The 21,484-nt window shown below is 52.2% G+C and overlaps 1 protein-coding gene across 3 annotated transcripts in view; it reads right to left on the bottom strand.

The window, feature by feature from the left end:
• Positions 1-41: 41 nt before the first annotated feature.
• The window catches only part of CSF1R (colony stimulating factor 1 receptor), a 28,287-nt gene continuing 6,844 nt past the window's right edge, over positions 42-21,484 (bottom strand). For all 3 annotated transcript variants that reach the window (XM_064162077.1, XM_064162076.1, XM_064162078.1), the window contains exons 4-23: positions 19,253-19,498; positions 17,975-18,259; positions 17,321-17,457; positions 15,113-15,272; positions 14,109-14,298; positions 13,043-13,158; positions 12,671-12,791; positions 11,826-12,016; positions 11,138-11,250; positions 8,855-8,981; positions 8,203-8,307; positions 7,774-7,884; positions 6,771-6,933; positions 5,491-5,597; positions 5,229-5,347; positions 3,484-3,606; positions 3,252-3,363; positions 2,853-2,952; positions 2,123-2,228; positions 42-1,633 (exon numbers count right to left, since the gene is read on the bottom strand). In XM_064162077.1, coding sequence (XP_064018147.1) covers positions 1,505-1,633; positions 2,123-2,228; positions 2,853-2,952; positions 3,252-3,363; positions 3,484-3,606; positions 5,229-5,347; positions 5,491-5,597; positions 6,771-6,933; positions 7,774-7,884; positions 8,203-8,307; positions 8,855-8,981; positions 11,138-11,250; positions 11,826-12,016; positions 12,671-12,791; positions 13,043-13,158; positions 14,109-14,298; positions 15,113-15,272; positions 17,321-17,457; positions 17,975-18,259; positions 19,253-19,498 — 2,861 coding nt within the window. In that variant the 3' untranslated portion in view covers positions 42-1,504. The remainder of the gene's footprint in view (positions 1,634-2,122; positions 2,229-2,852; positions 2,953-3,251; positions 3,364-3,483; positions 3,607-5,228; positions 5,348-5,490; positions 5,598-6,770; positions 6,934-7,773; positions 7,885-8,202; positions 8,308-8,854; positions 8,982-11,137; positions 11,251-11,825; positions 12,017-12,670; positions 12,792-13,042; positions 13,159-14,108; positions 14,299-15,112; positions 15,273-17,320; positions 17,458-17,974; positions 18,260-19,252; positions 19,499-21,484) is intronic.

The raw sequence follows: 21,484 nt of genomic DNA, 5'->3' as shown, positions 1-21,484 counted from the left end.
CTGTATTTCCCCCCGTTAGAGACAGGCCAGTTGGAGCAAAGTACTTTGGAACCTTGCTTTTAATAAGTCTTTTCATTACACAAGGCTGAAGAGGTCTGAGAACTGTCTGAGGAACTGGAGAAGAGTTGCAGGGTGTGAAGGTGGGCCAGTGCATCACCCATGCTGCGATGTTCCTCACTGAGAGCAGTCCTTAAAGCCCTGGGAAAAGCTGGGTTTTGTTAAACATTTTAATTCTTTATAATGCTGAGAGACAGAAATACAGGAGCTTTGTCTTTAGTAAGGAGGAATGAATCACTTGGGGGTTAGCATAAACCAGGTTTAATGCAATCAGAAGTGGCCCACAGTGCAGTTGCTCAGTGTGACAGAGGCCATCTTGCCACACTCTAGTTCAGCCTCACTGTTTGCCTGAGCCCTGTCAGTGCTTGTACCTGGCATATACTGATCCTCCACCAACTCAGTCTGGTGGAGGCAGGAAAGTTCTTGAGCTCCTCCTGATAGCTGCACAAGACAGGGTGGCTGTGGCATTGGTAGCCCTGCACAAGAGCCACACGAGGAATAAATTTAAGGGCATTAGGCCCTAGCTTATGGGGGGGAAAAAAATTACTTCAGCTGTGCTGTTAAAAATCCACTCAGGGATATGTACAAGAGCAGAGCTCTCACACAGGCAGTGATTGCTACATACTGAGTAACTAACTCAGAGTTTGTAAGGTATGTGTTATGCTGATCCTTTGCAGATCTGTTTAAGCTGCCATTCTTTCCTGGGTTGGGGTTGTGTTCAGTGCTCATGTGAGGAGCACTGCCTACCTCTGCATTTTACCTGAGAAATCAGTGCCCCTCTGTCCTGTTACTGGAGCACAGGTTCACATAACCCTGGGTTTGGCTCCTTGGCTCACTTCATCCAAATGCTCCCTGCAGAAGCGGCAGCTGCAGAGAGGTAGATGGCAGGAGGAAAGGTAGAGGTTAATGCACATTTAATGCTAAGTAGGGGCTTTACCTGTGTCTAAACACTCACTCTGCAACATCCAAGGTCAGACTGACAAAGGGAAGGGGACAGAACACCAAGGAAGAGGCTTGCTTTGGGTGTGGAGAGCAGTTCCAGCTTCAGCACTTAGGTCAAGACGTGCTCATGGAACACAAAGGTTTTCAGCCCCGTGGGTGACACGTGGAGATGTCTCACTTGGCTGCAAGTCACGTTAAAAGAAAACCCTACACACCCCACCCCACAGCCTCTTCTGGGGAAGGGGGAGAGCCTCACTGTACCTTGTTGAGATGGAGCATGGCATCATCCTAACAACTCTATGCTTCAGGCAAGACCTTAGGGACCCCATGGGGAGTCATGGGCTCAAGGCACCCCAGTGCTGTCCCGTCAGTGAGGGAGCTGGTAACACACTTCAGAAAGCACGGAGGAGAGCCAAAGCAGAAGGCATCTGTTCCAGGGCCGAGCAGAACCATGTGCTCTGTAGAGCAGAGTGGGCAGCAATCTACCCTGAGGCTGTGGTGCCAGCTAACAGAACTGGTAGTTGTTGCTCTTGAGAAGGGGCTGGCCGCTGTCCTCTTGCTCGCAGGACTCCTCACAGCAGCCGCTGTCGCAGCCGCTGTCTTCCTCAGCACGGGAGGGCAGGTTGGTGTAGTCCTTGAAGAGAAGGAAACAGCCCAGCCCGAGCGTCTCAGTCCCTTCAGTGATGCACATCTGCTCCTGCGTGGGTTACCAGCTGGGGATGCTAACTCAGCCCTCCCTTGGCTGTGCCCACAGCGGGTCCCTGGCAGCACAGACGTACCTGCGCTTTCATGCTGCTGCAGGGCAGCTGGGCACAAGGCTGCACACCAAACCCTGGGGGCTGGGGCAGGGCTCCAGCTCTGGTAGTCCTGCCACTATCCACGCTGCTGCCCATAGGGGTTGTTGCAAAGCAGCTCTAGTTCTCTGTCCAGCCACTTCAGTTGGCAGGGGCGGTGAGTTAACCCTGCACAGCACGGGGGAAGCTGGGTGCCTCCCTGTGCTTCCCACCCACAGTAAACTGCTCTCATCACTTCAAGGGAAGGGACATCACCAGGAAAGTTTCCCAGGACCTATATTCATGTAGGTGGAAAGCACAGCTTCCTTCTGCTCTGCAAAGGCCCTCACCTGCTCCTTATGCTCCTCAAGTTCTTTCTGAATGAAGCAGCTGATTTGGTCGAAGGTAGGTCTCTGTGTGGGCTCCAGGCTCCAGCATGCCTGCATGATGCTGTACCTGCAGAGCCAAACAAGGACAGAGGGGTTGCACTGTGCTGCTGCAAAGCTTCAATGCCCCCAGGCTCACCCCTGCAGCACTTTGCTTTTGGGGGAGGGCACAGCCCCGAGTAGTGCCTTGTTTTCCTCTCTGTAAAACCTTGGTTAGTGCACATGCAGAGCTCCAGGGAAAGGTGAGCACAGAAATGGATAGGGCAAAGACCTCTATCAGCAAGGGGATTTAGACCTCTAGTACTTATTTTTTCTTGAAGCTTAAACTCATTCCCCTCCTGTAGCCTACTCAGTGATGTCACCTCACAGTCCTGGGGTAAAAAAGCAGCTGACTGATAGCAAGAAAAATTCAAGTTCAGGAATGCAGACATTTAAGAAGAGCTCTCTCCCTATTCTCTCCATAAGCAGGGCAAGTATTGGGTGGAGCATCATAACGGACTGCCCCAGGTCTGGCTTTCCTACAGGAGGAACGAGCAGCCTAGCAGAACCCAGGCTGACCCTCGAGGACAGACGTGCCTGGAAGCAGCAGGCAGATCTGTGACCAGTGTCCCTGTGCCATCTCCCTACCTGCACCTCACGAAGCAGTTCCAGCCACCCTGTCACCTGTAGGGTGCATCTCAGTGCAGCCACTCACATTTCCAAGGGAGCAAAGTCAGGCCTGGCCATCTGGTATCCCTGCTTCACCATGCTGTAGAACTTGCTGTTCACCACCATGCCGGGATAGGGACTTTTACCTGTGACAGCAAGAGGAGCAGAGGTGGCTCTCAGACCACAGGCCTTAACACTCCAGCCCTGTGAGCTGAGAAGAAGCAGCCTTGAGTACGGTCTGAGCCAGTGCTAGCTACTCCCTCTTGGAGACTCTGAGCTGGAGCAAACCATGCAGAATGTAATGGTCACGCTGGAGGCACAACATTGTTCTACCTAGAGAGAAACCTGAAGTTTCATCAACCTTCTTCCTGTCCTGGAAACTGTCCTGCAGGGGTGTCAGGGCATGCAAACCACAAAGAGGCTTGTGAGCTTGTTCCTTTCTTACCGAGGGAGAAGATCTCCCAGAGCAAGATGCCATAAGACCACACATCGCTCTGCACCGTGTAAATGCAGTCGAAGATGCTCTCCGGGGCCATCCATTTGACGGGCAGGCGAGCCTGGAAGAGCAGAGAGCGCTGCAGGCTGGGGCAAGCTGGCAGCTCCTGCTGCCCCCTGTCCTCGCTCTCCGGCCTCACTCCACCCCCGTACCTTCTTCTGTCCCTGTTTCAGTTACTCACATTGCCTTTCACAACGTAGTTGGAGTCGTTCATGATGTCCCGGGCCAGGCCAAAGTCACAGATCTTGGCTACTCTGCCGTCCGAGATGAGCACGTTCCTGGCTGCCAAGTCACGGTGGATGCACTGGGGAGCAGACAGCACACCTGAGACATAGCCAGTGGCCCCCAGCAGGCCCAACCTATTCCCTGTGGCCTGGCTTCTCACTAGAATAACACTTAGCCCTGGAAGTTGATGTACAGCTGGAAAAGCCTCTGTGAGAGGCACTGTACAAGGAACCAACCAGTTCAGAGACACAGAATGGTCAGGGTTGGAAGGGACCTCCAGAGGTCATCCAGTTTAACCCCCTCCCCACTCAGCAGGGACATCCTCAACTAGATTAGGTTGCCCAGAGCCCTGTGAACCTTGAATATCTCCAGGGATGGAGCCCCAGGCACCTCCCTGGGCAACCTGTTCCAGTGTTCCACTACTCTCATGGCAAGGAACTTGTTTGCAATGTTAAGACATCATGACAGTTCATGCCACATCCTTTAACCACTCATGGGGTCATCATCTTCCCCATGGGAGGTAGCTATTAACCCTGTGTCCTCATCTTGAAGTCATATGGCTACTCCCTGATACCCTAAATGCTCTGGCAGACAGCTCGAGGGCCACTTTCAGTTCCTTGTCCCTGGGACAGAAGGGAAGCTGCCAATGCAAGACAGATTTTGCATCCAGGTTCCTGATCTCATAGAATCAAACAGGTTGGAAGAGACCTCCGAGATCATCCAGTCCAACCTAGCACCCAGCCCTAGACAATCAACCAGACCATGGCACTAAGTGCCTCATCCAGGCTTTGCTTCAACACCTCCAGGCACAGTGACTCCACCACCTCCCTGGGCAGCCCATTCCAATGCCAATCACTCTCTCTGCCAACAATTTCCTCCTAACATCCAGCCTAGACCTCCCCTGGCACAACTTGAGACTGTGTCCCCTTGTTCTGTTGCTGGCTGCCTGGCAGAAGAGCCCAACCCCACCTGGCTACAGCCTCCCTTTAGGTAATTGTAGACAGCAATGAGCTCTGCCCTGAGCCTCCTCTTCTGCAGGCTGCACACCCTCAGCTCCCTCAGCCTCTCCTCACAGAGCTGTGCTCCAGGCCCCTCACCAGCTTTGGCGCCCTCCTGTGGACACATTCCAGTACTGCAACATCTCTCTTGAATGGAGGAGCCCAGAACTGGGCACAGCACTCAAGGTGTGGCCTGAGCAGTGCTGAGCACAGGGGCAGAAGAACCTCCCTTGTCCTGCTGGTCACACTGATCCAGGCCAGAATGCCACTGTCTCTCCTACCCACCTGGGCACACTGCTGGCTCATCTTCAGCTACTGTCTACCAGCACCCCCAGGTCCCTCTCTGCCTGTCTGCTCCCAGCCACTCTGTCCTGTCCCCAGCCTGTAGTGCTGCTTGGGGGCACATTAAAAAAGAAAAAGCTGTGGAGAAAACGTTGAGAGCTGCAGGATGCACAGCCTGGGTCTGCCCTGCTGTGAAGGCCAGCATGGTGCTCAAGGCAGACAAAGGCTCTGAAGGCTTCCTTCAGCAGTCACCACAGCCCAGCATGCCTGAACCCAGTCAGTGGAGCAGAGAGGACCATTTCCAGCAGCAGCTTGCTTGAACTTGGCCACCCCATCCAAAAACATCCTGCTGGGGTGGCTGCTGGGTGGCCTGGCCTTTCCCACGCTGGGCAATGAGGGCAGTTGGCTGCTTGGCTCTTACGTTCTTTGATGCAAGGAAGGCCATGCCCTGGGCCACCTGGCTGGAGAAATGTAGCAAGTCAGAGAGACTGAGGGGACGAAGATCCTCCCTGGCTTCATCTTCTTCCTCTGAGCTTTTCCCTGAAATCCAAAACAAAGTGTTAGAGTTGCTGCACACCTGGGGAGGAATCAAGCTGTGCTGTGTCCTGGTTCTCCAGAGCTGAAGCAGACAGGATGGCCAGAGTAAAGAAATCAGGAAAACACAGAAATGAGCTTTAACTCACCCCTGGCTTGTGCAGAATCTGATGATGCTGAAGATGCTGATGACAGTGATGACACTGGCTTCATTTCAACATATGTTTCCAAGCCCTGGCTTGAAAAGCCACTGTCACTGAGTCAGAAACAACAAAGATGGAGGCAGGTTGTTAGCAACTCTCCAGCACTACCTTCTGCCCTCCTCTAAAGCCACTGAGAGAAGAAAATGCATCCCTGCCTGTGGGCAGTGGCTTGGCTAGTGGCTTAAGAGCAAAGGGAGGGTCAACTTCGAGGCTTACTTGGAAAGGGGACTTAGGGTGGACAGGGCTCTGAGCAAGCTGATTATGATCACAGAATCACAAAATGGTCTGGGTTGAAAGGGACCTCCAAAGCTCATCCAGTCCAACCTCCCCCTGCAGTAAGCAGGGGCTTCCTCAACTAGATGAGGTTGCCCAGAGCCCTGTGGAGCCTCACTCTGAAGATCTTCAGGGATGGGGCTTCAACCACCTCCCTGGGTAACTGTTCCAGTGTTCCACTACCCCCATAGTAAAGAACTTGTTCCTAACATCCAATCTAAGTCTACTCTTCTCTGGTTTGAAGCCATTGCCCTCATCCTGTCACTGCAGGCTTTTGCAGTCAGTCTCTCTCCATTCTTCTTGTAGCTCCCTTCAGGTACTGGAAGGCAGCTGTTAGCTCTCTGTGGAGCTTTCTCCTCTCCAGGCTGAACACTCTCAGCCTGTCTTTGTAGCAGAGCTGCTCCAACTCCCTGATCATTCTGGTGGCCCTTCTCTGGACCTGCTCCATCAGGTCCATGCCCTTCCTGTACTGAGAGCTCCAAACCTGGACACAGCAGTCCATGTGAGGTCTCACCAGAGCAGAGGTACATCTGCTTACTGCAGAGTGATTGAACTAGATGTGCTTCAAAGGTCCCTTCCAGCCCAAAACGTTCTAACAGGAGCCCTGTGGCTCCAAGTACTGTTCACCCTTTGTCAAGAGACTGCCCTTGGCTGCTGGAGAGCACTCAGCTTCTTGTCCCTCAAACCCAACAGTGCAAGGAAGATAAAAAGTGCCAGTCCCAGGCCATGGGAGGGCAGGTTGGGTAGAAACCAACATTTATTCTGGGTCATTCGAAGACTTTAGGAAAACCTGGGACTACAATAGAGCCTAAACAGCCCCAGTGGCTTGTACAGCCCTCAGACCTTTGGCCTTCATCTCTGCCACAGCATAGCTCTCTGCACGCTTCTCCCAGCAGGTACCCAGCCAGCCCTTGCTTGGCTCAGCCCCGTGACCACCCAAGCCCTGCTCCTACCTGCGGATGTACTTCTTCTCCACATCAATGTTTTTGTAATCAGCAGTGCTGTCTAAAGAAGTGTCCAGGGCAGAATCCTGGATGATGATGGACTCAGCCTTCCTCCTCAGGAAATTCAGCAGATCTCCATAGCGACAGTACTCGGTGATGACGAGGATTGGGCCTGCCAGAGAGGCAGAAAGGCTTTGGTAAGTGATGCTATGGGGAACTGTCTCACAGAACCACAGAATGTCAGCGTCTGGAAGGGACCTCCAAAGCTCATCCAGCCCAACCCCCCTGCTAGAGTAGGATTATCTAGAGCAGATCACACAGGAACATCTCCAGGAAGGTTTTGATTATCTCCAGAGAGGGAGACTCCACAGCCCCCCTGGGCAGCCTGTTCCAGGGCTCTGTCGCCCTCACAGGGAAAAAAATCCTCCTTATGTTTGAATGAAACTTCCTATGCCTCAACTTCCACCACTGCCCCTTGTGCTGTCATTGGGCATCACCCAGCAGAGCCTGGCTCCAGCCTCCTGGCACTCACCTTTGCATATTGATAACAATTGATGAGGTCACCTCTCAGTCTCTTCCAAGCAGCACAGCCCCAGCTCCCTCAGGCTCTCCTCATAAGAGAGATGCTCCATTTCCTTCAGCATCTTTGTGGCTCTGTTTTGGACTCTCTCAAGCAGTTCTATGTCCCTCTTTAACTGGGGGGCCCAGAACTGGACACAGTACTCTAGATGTGGCCTCATCAGGGCAGAGTTGAGAGACAGGAGAACCTTGCTCCATCTACTAGCCACAGCCCTTCTAATACACCCCAGAATGGCATTGGCCCTCCTGCCCACAAGTGCACATTGCTGTCCTGAGGCTTGCTTCCCCTGGGAGAAGCAGAAGCAGCCATGCTGCACACCAGTGTGTCTGGAGGTGACCACCTCCAGGCCCTCACACAGCTGGAGCTTATCAGCTCATCTCTGCTGTAAGCCTTAAGAGCCTTAGAGGAGCAGGTGGGACTGTAGGGACTCACCTCCAGAGGTGCATGCTCCCAGCAGGTTAACAATGTTCTCATGGTGGCCCAAGTGGCTCATGATCTTCAGCTCAGACATGAGAGCTTCCTGCTCATCTGTGTCTGCTGATGCTGCAAGAGAAGAGGAGAAAGGCTGTGTGAAGGAGTGAGGCAGAGACAAGGAAGAGATGATGGGAGTGGGTAGAAAAAGGTAGAGAGAGAGATGGAACAAGGAGAGGGACTCAGAGAGGAAACTGTGTCCTTTGTCTGTGTTTCTGGCCATGTGTCCACAAAAAGAGACAGCAGCATGATTCCAGCAAGCAACACTTAGAAACAGCTGAGAAAGCAGTGCTGCATGCTGAGGAGCACCAACACCTGGTGGGCACACACTGCACCCTGCCCAAAAGAGCTTGGGGGGATTCCAGCCTTTGCAGGTTGCTCTGGGCTTACACTTTAGCATCTTCACAGCCACTTTGAGGACCGAATCTTCCTTTCCCAGCCCAAAAGCAGTGGCTTCTACTACTTTCCCAAAGGCTCCTGCTCCAAGAGTTTTTCCTGCAGGGGGGGGAAAAGAAATGTGTTCATGAGATGCTTTATAGGAAGAGATTGAGCAGTTGCCCTGCATGCAGCCTTGAGGAAGATGTCTGGTGGGTGGGGGTTCATGTTGGGCACAAACAAGATGACACATCCCTTAGTCAGGAGCTGGTTAATGTCTGAGGGGAACTCTATGGTGAGCTGAGATGGTATAAAAGAAGCTGTGCCCAAAAATGGGCTCACCAGCACTACACATTAGAATGACCCCAGCTGCAAGGGGAGGGACATGATCCTCTCAGCCTCCCTTGGGGCAGCTGGGGGTTGGAGGGAGGTTGTGCCTTGGCATTTGTCAGGAGGGACATGATCCTCTCAGCCTCCCTTGGAGCAGCTGAGGGTTGGAAGGAGGTTTTGCCACCCTGTGTGAAAGACAGCCTCACAGCCTGGTTAAGGATGGTGCACCTGGATGCAGCTTTGGGTGGTGCCCAGTTGCTTTGGCTCTGTCCCTTGGAGTGTTTCAGCTCTGTGGCAAGCTGCAGACAAGCAGGCAGCAGCAAGAAAGGTTTCTTACCAAACTGGAGGTTATTCCTGGGGAATTCCCATTTCTCATTGTATGGCAGCTGAGTGGGATCAATAAAGATGTAGTTATTCCCTTCACAGGCCTCGATGATCTTCCACCGCACCTGGTACTTGGGTTTCTGCAAGGAAGAGACTGCAGTTACTCAGTGCTCCTCAGGCTTCCCCAGAGCCAGCACATACCCTGCAGGCATCGAGGGAAGACTCTGGTTTCAGCCCACCAAATGTCGTTGCTTTGACCCTGAACTGAGAGAGAGAGGCTTTGCCTGGACAGTCTGGTCCCTTTGCAGTTACAAAGTCCCTCCAAGTCATCACCTGGGACTGAGGGAGGCTCTCTTGTCTCTTTCCTTTAAAGCAGCCTGTTATCCTCACTTGGGATTTCAGAGCTGGAGGAGCCAGCATGGTCCACCAGACCAGGGACTAACAGTGCCAGGCTGGGACCAGAGTGAGATGTCCCCACTGTGTCTCCTTCCTCTGTGCCTGGGATTGCTGAGAACAGCAGAACAGTGGAGCTGGCCCAGCCTTGCTTCCCTTAGAGGGTTAAACAAGAAATGGGGAAAGAGAAGTAAGAAATGGCTTCTCTTTTCCACGAATATCATGGCAGAAGTAACCAGGCAAGGCAGAGAGAAGTAGTGCTGGAGCCCATGGGCAGAGGCAATCATCAGCTTGTGCTGGCTGCTGTCACTCACATCGAGAGGGTTGGGGGAGCCAAGCTGGAGGCATAAAGACAGTGAAATGGCCTGAGAGTACTCTGAGAGAGAGCTTTTCTTCTGTGCTAGGAGACAGGCAAGCACCTCCCCCAGCGTGCCAAAGGTGGTCTCAGGCCCATCAAGGCAGACACCAGGAAGCATGGGCACAGTGACCATGGCTGCGATCAATCACCTCACGTCCCAGCTATGGGGGGTGGGCACCAAAATTCTCCCCCTCCCCAATTCCTCATGGTAGTTGAAGAGAATGATGCTGAGTGCAGACAGATGCTCAAAGATGGGTTAGCACAGGCATGAGGGATGAAAACTGAGGCAAACAAATCTGCAGTGTTGATGCTCAGCATCTGTTTTCTCTTCCACAGCTTCTATTTCCTTAGCCTGAGAGCTGAACATCTGTGTCTGTGCAAGCTGTCCAAAAAGGCCCAGACAGGATTCTCCAAGAAGCACAGTTTCTGGTGGAGGTCTCCCATAAAGAATGTCCCAGGCACTGGCAGTGTTTGCAGCCTGTTTTCTGCTCCATGATTCACCAGCACTGCAGCAATCATTCATGACTCAGGAAGCCCATGGCTGAGAGAGATGTTTTACCAGCACATCCTGCTTCTCTTGGGCTTCCAAGGCCTTTCTAACAGCTACTTCTTCAGAGTTATGCTTACACATCCATTGCCCTCCCCCATCCTGGACAACTGAACTGGTCAAAGACAGTTCTGCCTGCAAAGCTGTAGGTGCTTGTTTGGGAGAGGGCTCTTCTGGATCTCCTGGAAACCAGCAGCAGGGCTCTGCTGCGAAACTTGCAGCCTGAATGGGCTGCCAAAGGAAGAGTGCCAAAGGCAGAGCTGAAAACCAGGAGATTTTCACCCACTGATGAAGCAGAGGTGGCTACTGATTGGTGCAGTTTATGGAAACGACTGAGAAGGAATCCAAATGCTGGAACAGGAATCCTGCAGAGAAAATGGAGCCAGTTCTTGGATAAAAATAGTGACCAAGGCTTCCTGGAGACAAGTGCCTTCTAACACCATCCTGTTTCTCCATAAAGACAGCTTTTTATAAAGCAAGGAGGAGAATTAAAAGTAGATGCAAACTCAAACCAATTTTTTTTGCCCTCCTGAGTTCAGTCTGTGGATTCATGGTGACAAACCCAGCTGTAATTAACAGCACAGGATGAGCACCAACATCTACAGCGACCTCCAGATTACAAGACTGAAGAAGCAGGGACAGAGAGGGGGTTGGTGCAAAAACCTTGCCCTGCAGCAGGAAACTCCTATGGAAGCTGGCAGGCAGTGGAGATGAGGGACCTCCAGGCTGAATGCTGCCTCGTTGTGGCTGCCAGCAGAGGCCCTGTGGTCTCTGAAGCTGGGCAGGCCCTTCTACATGTGCTATGCCACAGGGAATTCAGGCACTGGAATGAGCTGCCCAGGGAGGTGAGGGAAACATCCAGCCTGGATGTGTTTAAGGGTCATTTGGATGTGGTGCTTAGGGATATGGTTTAAGGTGAATCATGCAGAGTATGGTTATAGGTTGGATTTAGTGATCCTGAAGGGCTTTGCCAACCTGGATGTTTCTGTGACTCTGACCTGGTTGTACTTGTAGAGGAGGAAGAGGAGTAGGAGGAGCAGCAGGACCGATGTGCCTATGCAGGTGGAGAGAATGGGGCTGAAGAGCTTGTTTGGAGGGGCTATGACACTTCCTGGAGGAGGAAAAAAAAACACACCAGGGATGAGTAAAACACTCCTGTTTCAATGCCACCTTTGGGAACATTTTACCCAGTTGGTCACTTAGGCTTGCTCTGTATGCAACACAGCCTCAGAGACACACAAAGTACTGCTGAGGGAAGCTCTCGATGCCAAACTCAAGGCTGCAGTGGCTCCCCTCATGCACCCCATTTTCCACACCAACAGCAGCAAGTGCAGGTCAGATTAACAGAGGACCAAGATCCGTGCAGCAAGAGCAAAGCCATCAAAAGATGCAGAGGGCTGAGCAGCAGCAGTGAGCTGTGCTGTTCCTGAAGCTAGGTCCTGCAGTTATAAGGTATCCATGGCATGGCTCAGCCTTTGGCACCAGGCTATGCCCAGTCAGCCATTCCCTTGTCTCTTAGGACTGCCAAATGCCAAAGCCCCTCTCCCACCTCCTGTGAGGACAGAGGTCTTGTGGAATCTATTCCACCACTGCTGCAACACAATAGGGATATGTGCATAGGAAAATGAGCCCCCCAAAGCCCCCAGATCCTCCCCAGCTCTGCCAAGCTACCAGTTTGTTTCTTACTGGTGATGGTGAGTGAGTGGAACACGTCAGAAGCATTCCCCTCTTTGTTAATGGCCACACAGCAGAAGGTGAAATTAGCACCCAGCTCTTGGAATGGGACAATGCTCTCCACCTCCACCTCTTGGAAGGGCAACATGTTTACCACCTGGGGACTTGAGTCATTCAGTAACAAGCTGTAGTCCTTGTTGTACCTGCAGAGAAACGGAGCAGGAAAGAATGAGGGTTCCTCTGCAGCACAGTTGCCTGTGTCTGACTGGAGAGGAGATGCAGGCAATCTGGTTTGCAGCTCTATGAGACATGTTACTTGCTGACCAGCTGAAAGACCTCTCCACAGACACCAAAGCTCTGTAGAGAAAGAGCCTTAACTGCCCTTTTTGTGCCTGCAACTGCGGCAGCAGTTCCCTCCTTGAATGGGGCTGGTACTGAGACACAACAGCTCCTGTTCAAGCAGATGCAGTTGCCTCCCATCACGCTGTAGCTTGCTAAGCTTGTGTTCAGCAGAGCCCCTGACCTGTGGAGGTCCCAGGAAGGGGACAAGGACCACCTAGGATGTAGCTCTTCAGCAGCTTACATCAGGGCACTTCTCCAAAGGATTCTCACATTCCTTGGAAAAGCACTGGGAGAACAAGTGGTCGAACTCTTCAAGGTCACAACAGAACCTGTTCCCTCTCCTCAAACAGTCCCCAAGAACCCCCTTGGCTAGCACGACAACATTCCCACTGCTGCTACTGACAGGCACTGCTGCGTTGCCGTCAGGAAGCTCACATGCTGCTGCCCAGTGAGCACCAGCAGAGCAAGGGCAAGGGCACACCCTGGAGGCGCTCGTCCTGCCGGGCACTTCTCACCTGTCAGAGTGAATGGGGCAGTGGTACCACTCAATGCGTGGGGCAGGGTAGCCAATGGCCATGCACTGAAGGATGCTGGAGTCGTTGGCTGGCACCTTGATTTTGCAGACCCTTGGAGGGGCTGTCGGGGAAGGCAGATAAGCAGTGAGTGCTGTGGCCAGAGAGAGAGCACCTTCCCTCTGCTCTGCTCTGCTGCCCATGTGAGCAACAACAAAACACCAGGACCCCTGTGCTACACAGGTTTGGGCTGGCTCCTAGACCAGTCTGACTGTATGTCCTGTGGGCACAGGACTGGAAGCACCCTGGCACCCCACCCTACCTGCTGCCAGCTGGGCGAGCAGGGTGAAAGAGCAGGCAATGCCAAGCACTTACATTTCACAGAGACACTGAAGGTAACTGATGCATTGGTCTCATTGTTGAGGGCATAAAACGTATAGAGGCCTCCCTCTCCTTCCTGCAGGCGGTTCAGGAGGAGTGTGTTGTTGTACCTGCTCACACAGAGAGAGCAAACACCATCGAGGACACCTTGCTGAGGAAACTCAAGCACTCACACAGTCTTTGCTGAACTAGGTGCAGCTGATTCCCATGCCTGGGAGCAGGTGAACACTTCCCAGCAGTAATCCCAGCCCAGGAAAGGAATCTGCTCCCTGCTTCTTCCAGGGAAGGAGAGAAGGAGAGAAGAAGGAGAGAAGGACTCTAATACCTAAATCACTGCCTTTGAAGGGCCAGAGGATGGTCCTCTGACAGCTCCTTGCAGATGTAGCCCATCAAGACACCGACTCTAGTGCTCAGCCCCTCTCTGTCCCTCAGACCCCATCACATGAAACAGCTTGCCCTAAAGCCATCATCATGCTTGTTGAGGGCCACAGTTCCTCTTGTGGATCCTTTTGAGTTTCTAAGAAAATGAAAGGGGAATTGCTAAAGCTCCCCAAATGATTCCATTTGGCCCTTGGCCTCACTTGCCTGCAGGCTTTGGAGGAGCAAAGCTGTGCCCTCCTTTAGGTCTTACACACATAAAGATGTTTCTGGCTCCTCTTGGCGTGGGGCATACAGTACCCACACACCCTCCAGACCTCAGAGCATGGCAGAGGTCTGAGGAGCAGCAAGGCAGTCCAGGCTTTTTTACTGTACATCCACCCCTGCAACCCCTTCCTGCAAGGAGAGTGAAGAACCAAACCACAGATGTGACAGTGGCTTCCACAAGGTGTTCTACAGAGAAAGCTGCCAAGACAGGCAGAGGTGGTATCCTCTTTGACCTGACCAGACCTGCTCACTGTGCTTGGCTAATACTGAAAAGAGAAGACAGAAAAGGCAGAACAGTTCCCTTCCCTAAAACCAGAGAGTTTTCTGTCAGCCAGCAGCATGGGGTCTGCTGCCTCCCAAGGAAGGCACTGCTGGAAACATGCCATGGCCAGTATGGAAGAAAGAGAGCACATACCAGTTGTTTCCAGAGGTCATTTGGCCTTTGCAAGGAGTGTCTCCAGAGTTCTTCAGGGGGTTTGTGTGCTTCCAGCCCCAGTGGAGAAGTTTTGGGTAAGCCTCGATGTGAACCTGCAACTTCAGACTCTCTCCCAGAGCAACCTCCTGGCTGGTGGCTTGCATGGGGGTCAGGAGCACATAGCCTCTCTCTGCAGGGTGGAGGACAGCATGACCATCAGCAGGCATGCCCAGAAACCTGAAACAAGCTTAAACTGGCTTCATAAATGGGCCACTGTTGGAGAGAGCTGCCTCAACTTGGAGGCTGCAGCAGGCAATGATTATGTTACCAAAGGAGTGCTTTATAATTGCTTCCTTGTCATGGCTGCTTGGATTACACTGCCTGAGGAGAGCTAGAAAACCTTGGTGAACCCTCCTGGGGACAGAGGTTTTACATTCTGTGTCCTAGTAAGTGATGAGGGTAAAGCTGCATGTCCTGATAGTCCACAGCAGACCAGTCCCTTAGCTTCTCACTTGGAAATGCCTTGGACCAAACCCTCTTTCCAAGCCAAGGCTTTAGCAAATCCCAGCCTACAAGCTGTGAGGATGCATTTTCCATCCAACAAGTATAGAATAGACCCAAATCCTCTTATGTGGAGCTGTTACTGGAAGAGATAAGATTGGAGGAGACAAGATCCATACTCTGCTCGTGCTCTTTCCTGGTCTTTGGCATAACCTTGCTCTATTCTTCCATCTGTCTGGTTTAAAGCTGTTTCTGAACACACAGAGACTGAGAAGAGCTCTGTGGTTTTTCATCCAGCACTAAAAGATAAAATGCCCTCCTGCTCCTCAAGCAAATGAAGGGAGCAGCAACTCCTTTCCTAGCAGCTCCACAGTTCTCCTGGGAACCTTCAGAACGAGGTTTCCAACAACGGAGCTAAGCAGGAACGGAGGCAGATGCAGCAAAATCTCTGGGCTAGGTGTGCTTCAGCCCCCAGCTGCCTGCTCTTTTGGGGAAGCACTCACCTACCACCTGAAGCATTGTTGAGGCATTCCTGAAGCCTGCAGAGTTGTTGGCTACACAAGTGTACCTCCCACTGTCTGCCATGGTCACCGCTGGAACGGACAGGCTGTCGTTGATGAAGTAGTTCTCATTTTCAAAGCTGGGCTTTCTCCTTCTGCTGACCTGTCAGGCAAGGAGGGAACATCAGGGCTGGAGCACCTCTCCTATGGAGACAGGCTGAGACAGCTGGGACTGTGCAGTCTGGAGAAGAGAAGGCTCAGAGGAATCACAGAATTAACCAGGTTGAAAAAGACTTCTGAGATCATCGAGTCCAACCTATCACCTAACCCTTCTCATTAACTAAACCACAGCACTAAGTGCCTCATCCAGCCTCCTTTTAAACACACCCAGGGATGGTGACTCCATCACCTCCCTGGGCAGCCCATTCCAATGACCAATCGCTCTTTCTGTGAAGGAGACCTTATTGTGACCTTCCAGTATCTGAAGGGGGCTACAAGAAAGCTGGGGAGAGACTATTAAGGGTATTGGGCAGTGATAGGACTGGGGGCAACAAAGCAAAACTAGAAGTGGGCAGATTCAGACTGGATGTTAAGAAGTTCTTCACTATGAGGGTGGTGAGACACTGCAACAGGTTGCCCAGGGAGGTTGTAGAAGTCTCATCCCTGGAGATTCTTAAGGTCCAGCTGGATGTGGCTCTGAGCAACCTGATCTAGTGTGAGATGTCCCTGCCCATGGCAGGGGAGTTGGAACAGGATTGTCTTTGAGGTCCCTTTCAACCTTGACAATTCTGTAGTGCTGTGCTTTTCTTGGAAGAGAAATGGAACTGAATCTTTACGGTGAACAGACCCACCCCCTCTGGGCCACTGAGTTTTGATAGAGCCTCTGGCCCTGAAAATCATCTGCATGAAGACCAAGAGGCTCTTACAAAGCCTAAGTATGCCAGGCAGATGTTCCACAGCAGCTTGGGTTATAGCTATCGTCAGCCTTCTGACTGCAAGTTGGCCTCGTGCTGTGTCACCCAAACATACTTTGTGCTGGTTTGAGTCCTTCATAAAGGCACCAGATGTAATAAGGACTTCTAGCAAACCTTATCTAACCATTGAGCAGCTAAAGGTCAGCACAGCAGAGGTTTCAAAATGCATTCCCCTCCTTCACCCAGATCTTTGTGTCCTGAGGATGTTTGCTGGTAGAGCTGGGTGGAGACACGTTGCCTTGGTAGGTCCTGTGGCTGGTGCTCAAGGAGCTTTCCTTCTCTCCTCAGGAATCATAGAATCAACCAGGTTGGAAGAGACCTCCAAGATCATCCAGGCCAACCTAGCACCCAGCCCTGTCCAATCAACCAGACCATGGCACTAAGTGCCTCATCCAGGCTTTACTTCAACACATCCAGGGACGGAAACTCCACCACCTCCCTGGGCAGCCCATTCCAATGCCAATCTCTCTGTGAAGAACTTCCTCCTAACATCCAGCCTAGACCTCCCCTGGCACAACTTGAGACTGTGTCCCCTTGTTCTATTGGTGGTTGCCTGGGAGTAGAGGCCACCCCCACCTGGCTACAACCTCCCTTCAGGTAGCTGCAGACAGCAATGAGCTCTGCCCTGAGCCTCCTCTTCTCTAGGCTGCACACCCCCAGCTCCCTCAGCCTCTCCTCACAGGGCTGTGCCCCAGGCCCCTCACCAGCTTTGGCGCCCTCCTGTGGACACCTTCCAGCACCTCAACATCTCTCTTGAATTGAGGAGCCCAGACCTGGCCACAGGTGTGGCCTGAGCAGTGCTGAGCACAGAGGCAGAATAACCTCCCTTGTCCTGCTGGCCACACTGGTCCTGATGCAGGCCAGGATGCCACTGGATCTCTTGGCCACCTGGGCACACTGCTGGCTCACCTTCAGCCTACTATCTATTAGTACCCCCAAGGTCCCTTTCTTCCTGGCTGCTTTCCATCCACTCTGTCCCCAGCCTGTAGTGCTGCTTGGGGTTGTTGTGGCTAAAGTGCAGAACCCTGCAGCCAGAACCTGACAATAGCTGGGTGTTCCTTAACCCTGTGTCCCCTCAAGGAAAGGGTGACCATACTCAGATGTCTACAGCTTGTTTGGGCAGCTGCTTTGGTTGGGGGGTTCAAGGCTTTGCTGCAGGTGACTCGGGTCTGGGCAGTTCTTACCACCCTATGGCTGCCAGTTTCCAGAAAGGCCCCCTGGAGGCTGCACAACTCACATTCTTTGCTGCTGTCACCCATCTGATGTCATACTTGTGGGAAGGAGCAATCACTCTGCAGGTGACTGTGAAAGGCTCACCCACGATCCTCACGTGGTCGATGGGGTCCATCGTCACTGACAGAGGCTTCTCCAGTCCTACACAAAGGCAAGCAGGGAAAGAGTCAATGGCAGCTGGCCCAGGGACTCTGTGCACTTTGGAGACTCTTCAAGGCCAGGCTACTTTCTCCTTTCCATCCTCTGCCTTCTCCTTTCCTGGGAATCATCACTCCTTTCTGTGCACGTAGCTATGGGAAGCAGTAGAGGTCAAGGAGACCACAGCAGCCAGCACTGCTGGAAGGGGAATCTTCTGCCACGGTTACATCCCAAGCACTGGGGCATGAGGACTTGCAGAACATCAAGGGGACAGGTGGACTTTTTCCTGTGTTCTGTGTTAGTGCCTCAAAGATCTGAACACTGCTGAGTCCAGAGACCCACCTCAAAGAGCCATCTAGCCAGAAGCTGATGGAACTTCCCCTCTAGCAAATATCCTTTAACGATTGCAGGTTCAGAAGATGTTTTCTACCACCAGTGAGGAACTTTTCTTTAACTATCTCCTGTGGCCAGCTTAGCTGTTGCCACCTCTGTGAGGACAGCAGCAACCCCAATCCTTTACCTTCTTGAACAATCAGTCTCATCCTTGGTGACTTCTCTGTCTTTCCATTGATGACTGCTTGGCACTGGTAAGAGCCCTTCTGCTGGCTTTGCACGTTGTGCAGCGTTATTCCTTTCTCGGGGCTGAAAGAATAGTTGGTCCCAGGGGAGAGCTGAGAGTTGTCATCCCTTGTCAGAGTCACCCTGGAGCCGTACTCGGGAGCTGTGATGAGGCAGGGGAGCTCAGCATCACTGCCTCTAGTGGCTACGATGCGGTAGGCTGAGGTGTACCACACGTTGTTGGGATCTGCGGAGGAGACAAAGCAGGACAGAGATCAGGAGCAGAAAATGCATCAGAGCTGAGAAACACATTCCAGCAAAGGCAAGTCTGCAGCACTGCTGCCCGGGGGGAGTTCGCTGCTGGGGCAGCTCTGTTCAATGCCTGCCTGACTCAGCTCCCAAACACTCACACGACAAACCCAATTCCAGCGAAGGCGTTGGAGGGGACCACAGCAATCCACTCACCACTCTGCACAGGCAGAAGGACTGAGCACTATGCTTATCCCTATTTAAACTTTGAACCATGGTGTTCACTTTATTTCCCAGACCTTCAGCTTCCCTGACCACCTGAAAGAGCCAAATACCTAAAATCTGACAGAATTTCCCCTCTATTAAATATCCTTTAAGGGTTGCAGGTTCAGAAGATGTTTTCTACCACTAGTGAGGACCTTTTACTACCTCCCGTGGCCAGCTTAGCTGTTGCCACCTCTGTGAGGACAGCAGCAACCCCAATCCTTTACCTTCTTGAGTGATTAGGATGCTGCATCTGGTACAAAGGAAGGAGTGAGCTGAGCTGGCAGAGCAACTACAGCATTACTACTTCTGAGGTAAAAGAATATGTGTGGTTCAGATCTTGTTATGAGGATATGATTCATGGGCCTCTCCCTCTTATGTGGGGTACTGGCAACATGGCTCTCTTATTTCCAGACCTCACTGCTCATTACAACACCCAACAGACTTTCATCCCTGCTTCTTGAGGAAGGGAAGCCAGGAGGGAGAGGTCTGGGCCAGTGGCAGACATGCACGGTATATAGATGCTCTTAACTCCACCTCAATGCTTCAACCATGGGCCCCATTTTATGTGGCCTTACATGGTTGTGGGTAAGGCATTGCCCCCCCTGAAGCCTGCACTGCTCCTCAAACACACAGCCACAGCCAGAGAGAGGAGCTGTGTGCAGTGGCCTTGCTCCCCAGAAGGAGGTAGTGGTGCCAGCAGACACAGAAGGGTGGAGATGGTTACCTCTCACAAACAGATGCACAGCTGCAATGCCCTTGTCACTGCTGTTGACATAAGCACACTTGTAGGTGCCAGTGTCCTTGTAAGTGGCCTTGGGGATGCTGAGTGTGCTGCTGGTGTGGTTGCTGACCGTAGCCTTTTGGCTTTTCCATTTGACTTGGGACTCTCCTGAGCAGTGCAAGCTGACTGGGTCGCCTGTGTCGACGACTAGAGCTGGCAGGTCAGGGCTGATCACTGGGGATGCTGAGCCTGCAAAGCAAAGAGAAAGAGTGAGGCTGCAAAACCATAATCCCTAAAGATGCTCTGTTGGAGTTCATGCTGCTGAGGAATGAAGTAGATCAGCATCAGGAAGAGGCTGGGCTTGGGATCCAAGCTGGCTTCTTGGCTCACGTGGCTCCAGCCATTCCCCATCCCCACCAGACCGATACAGAATCAGTTCACTTGGAAAAGATCTTTCAGAGCATTGAGTCCAACTGTTAACTCAGCACTGCCAAGCCCACCACTAGACCATGTCCTGAAGCACCACATCTCCCAAATACCTTCATGGATGGTGAGTCAACCACTTCCCTTGGCAGCCTGTTCCAGGGCTGGACAACCCTTTTGTGAAGAAATCTTTCCTAATATCCAGCCTAAGCCTCCCCTGGCACAACTCAAGGCCATTTCCTCTTGCCCTGTTGCTTGCTACTTCTGCTGACATGGCCTGACACTCCAAGGAGTGAATTTCAGGGACAAGAAAAAAATCCCACACGTGTCCATTCACTGCACTGGGACACAAAAAACCAATCATCTGGAGTTGATTAGGTCAGATGCTAGCTTCCAAAGTGTTTCTCTTGGGGTTTGCCTCTGCTTGGATCAGGCAAGAGTTTTGCCTCTTCTTTTCCTTTTGTGGTAGAGCTGGAGCTGCTGTCTGACCTTAGTTAGCCCATAACACCATCTGGTGAACTTTAAGTCCAACCTAGTGGATGAGGCTCTCTTTGGTGCTGTTTTGAGCTAGATCAGACCCGGAGAGCTTTTGTAGAGTGGGAGGTCAGTGCACACCCTGCAGCCAGGCTGGACTTCTGATGCCATCTCTCCTTTGAAGATGGCTTCTCTGCTGGCTGAACAAAAGGGAACCAGGGTCCCACTCCAGCCCTTAGTATCAGAAGGAAATATTTTTCCCCTGTTTTGCCACATCAGCAAGTCCTTTGAGTCACCACCTATATTTAGGGTGGGGGGAAGTGAGAAATGAATCAGTGCTATGGGGCCAGGGAAGAAGTGGTGCCACCACCCCCACGTCAGGCCTTTGGGGAGGACAGGAAACACATTGCAAAGGGCTATCTGTGCTGGGGGGCTCTGCACCACCCCCCCTCCAGCCTCTATCCAGGGCTATTTCCCCACTTCTGCTTTCTTTCCCGGCTGCTAACCCATCCTCACATCTTAAAGGGGCACACAGCAGATTCAGATATAGGAAACATAGCTCCCAATTTATCAGTTGGTTGCTCTTTGTAGAGGAGGTCACTTCAGGCAGGGAGGTGGCAGCAGAAACAAGGGCAGAGTTTGGTCCTGTGAAGCCTCAAACTCTGCAGCAGACTGCTCTGGACTGCCAGGAGTCCTTTAGCTGAAGGATTTCATGTCCAAACGAACATGGAAGAGGTGGCAGAGAGCAAGGCACCCTGTAATGGCATCATGAGGCCAGCTGCCCTTGCATGTCCTTCATGGGAAAGGGAAGCAGTGAACAAATGTTGGAGCCCCTTTTTGTGCAGGGATAGGAAAAGAGAAGGCTGCTTGTGGTCATGGGTAGCAAAGACAGTTTGAAGTGAATCCATTTCCAGATGCTGCCCTGGACACTGTCCCTGTAACAGGCAGTAGAAGCAGCATGTGCCCATCCTCACCCAGTCCTGCTCACAGGTCATTTGGTGAGGAAGACTATGTTCAAAGCAGCAATGTGTCCTGTGCCATCAGCTATGCTCATGATTGTAGCACCAGAGCTCACTCAAAGAGCATCATTTAAGCAGCCTTGGGCTCATGCCTCCCTCTCTTCAATAATGGGTAGAGACTCCAGGCCCTGGGGGGCATCACTGCTGCATGGCAGCCATGAAGGTGCCCAGGGAAAACCCAGACAAGGCCTGCTTCAAATTTACTGGCCCTGGGGGGATGAAGCAGAGGACAGGGAGCTTCAGAGCATGGAATGTTTGACATTTTATCTCCCTGGGGTTTGGGTGTTTTTAGTGACACTTCTATCTTTCCATGGAAAGA

This window comes from Pogoniulus pusillus, chromosome 22, assembly GCF_015220805.1.
Source record: "Pogoniulus pusillus isolate bPogPus1 chromosome 22, bPogPus1.pri, whole genome shotgun sequence".
In the NCBI taxonomy this organism is placed as follows: Eukaryota; Metazoa; Chordata; class Aves; order Piciformes; family Lybiidae; genus Pogoniulus; species Pogoniulus pusillus.
The sequence above is the reverse complement of the archived record's forward strand: the minus strand, read 5'-3'. Positions and strand labels throughout refer to the sequence as shown.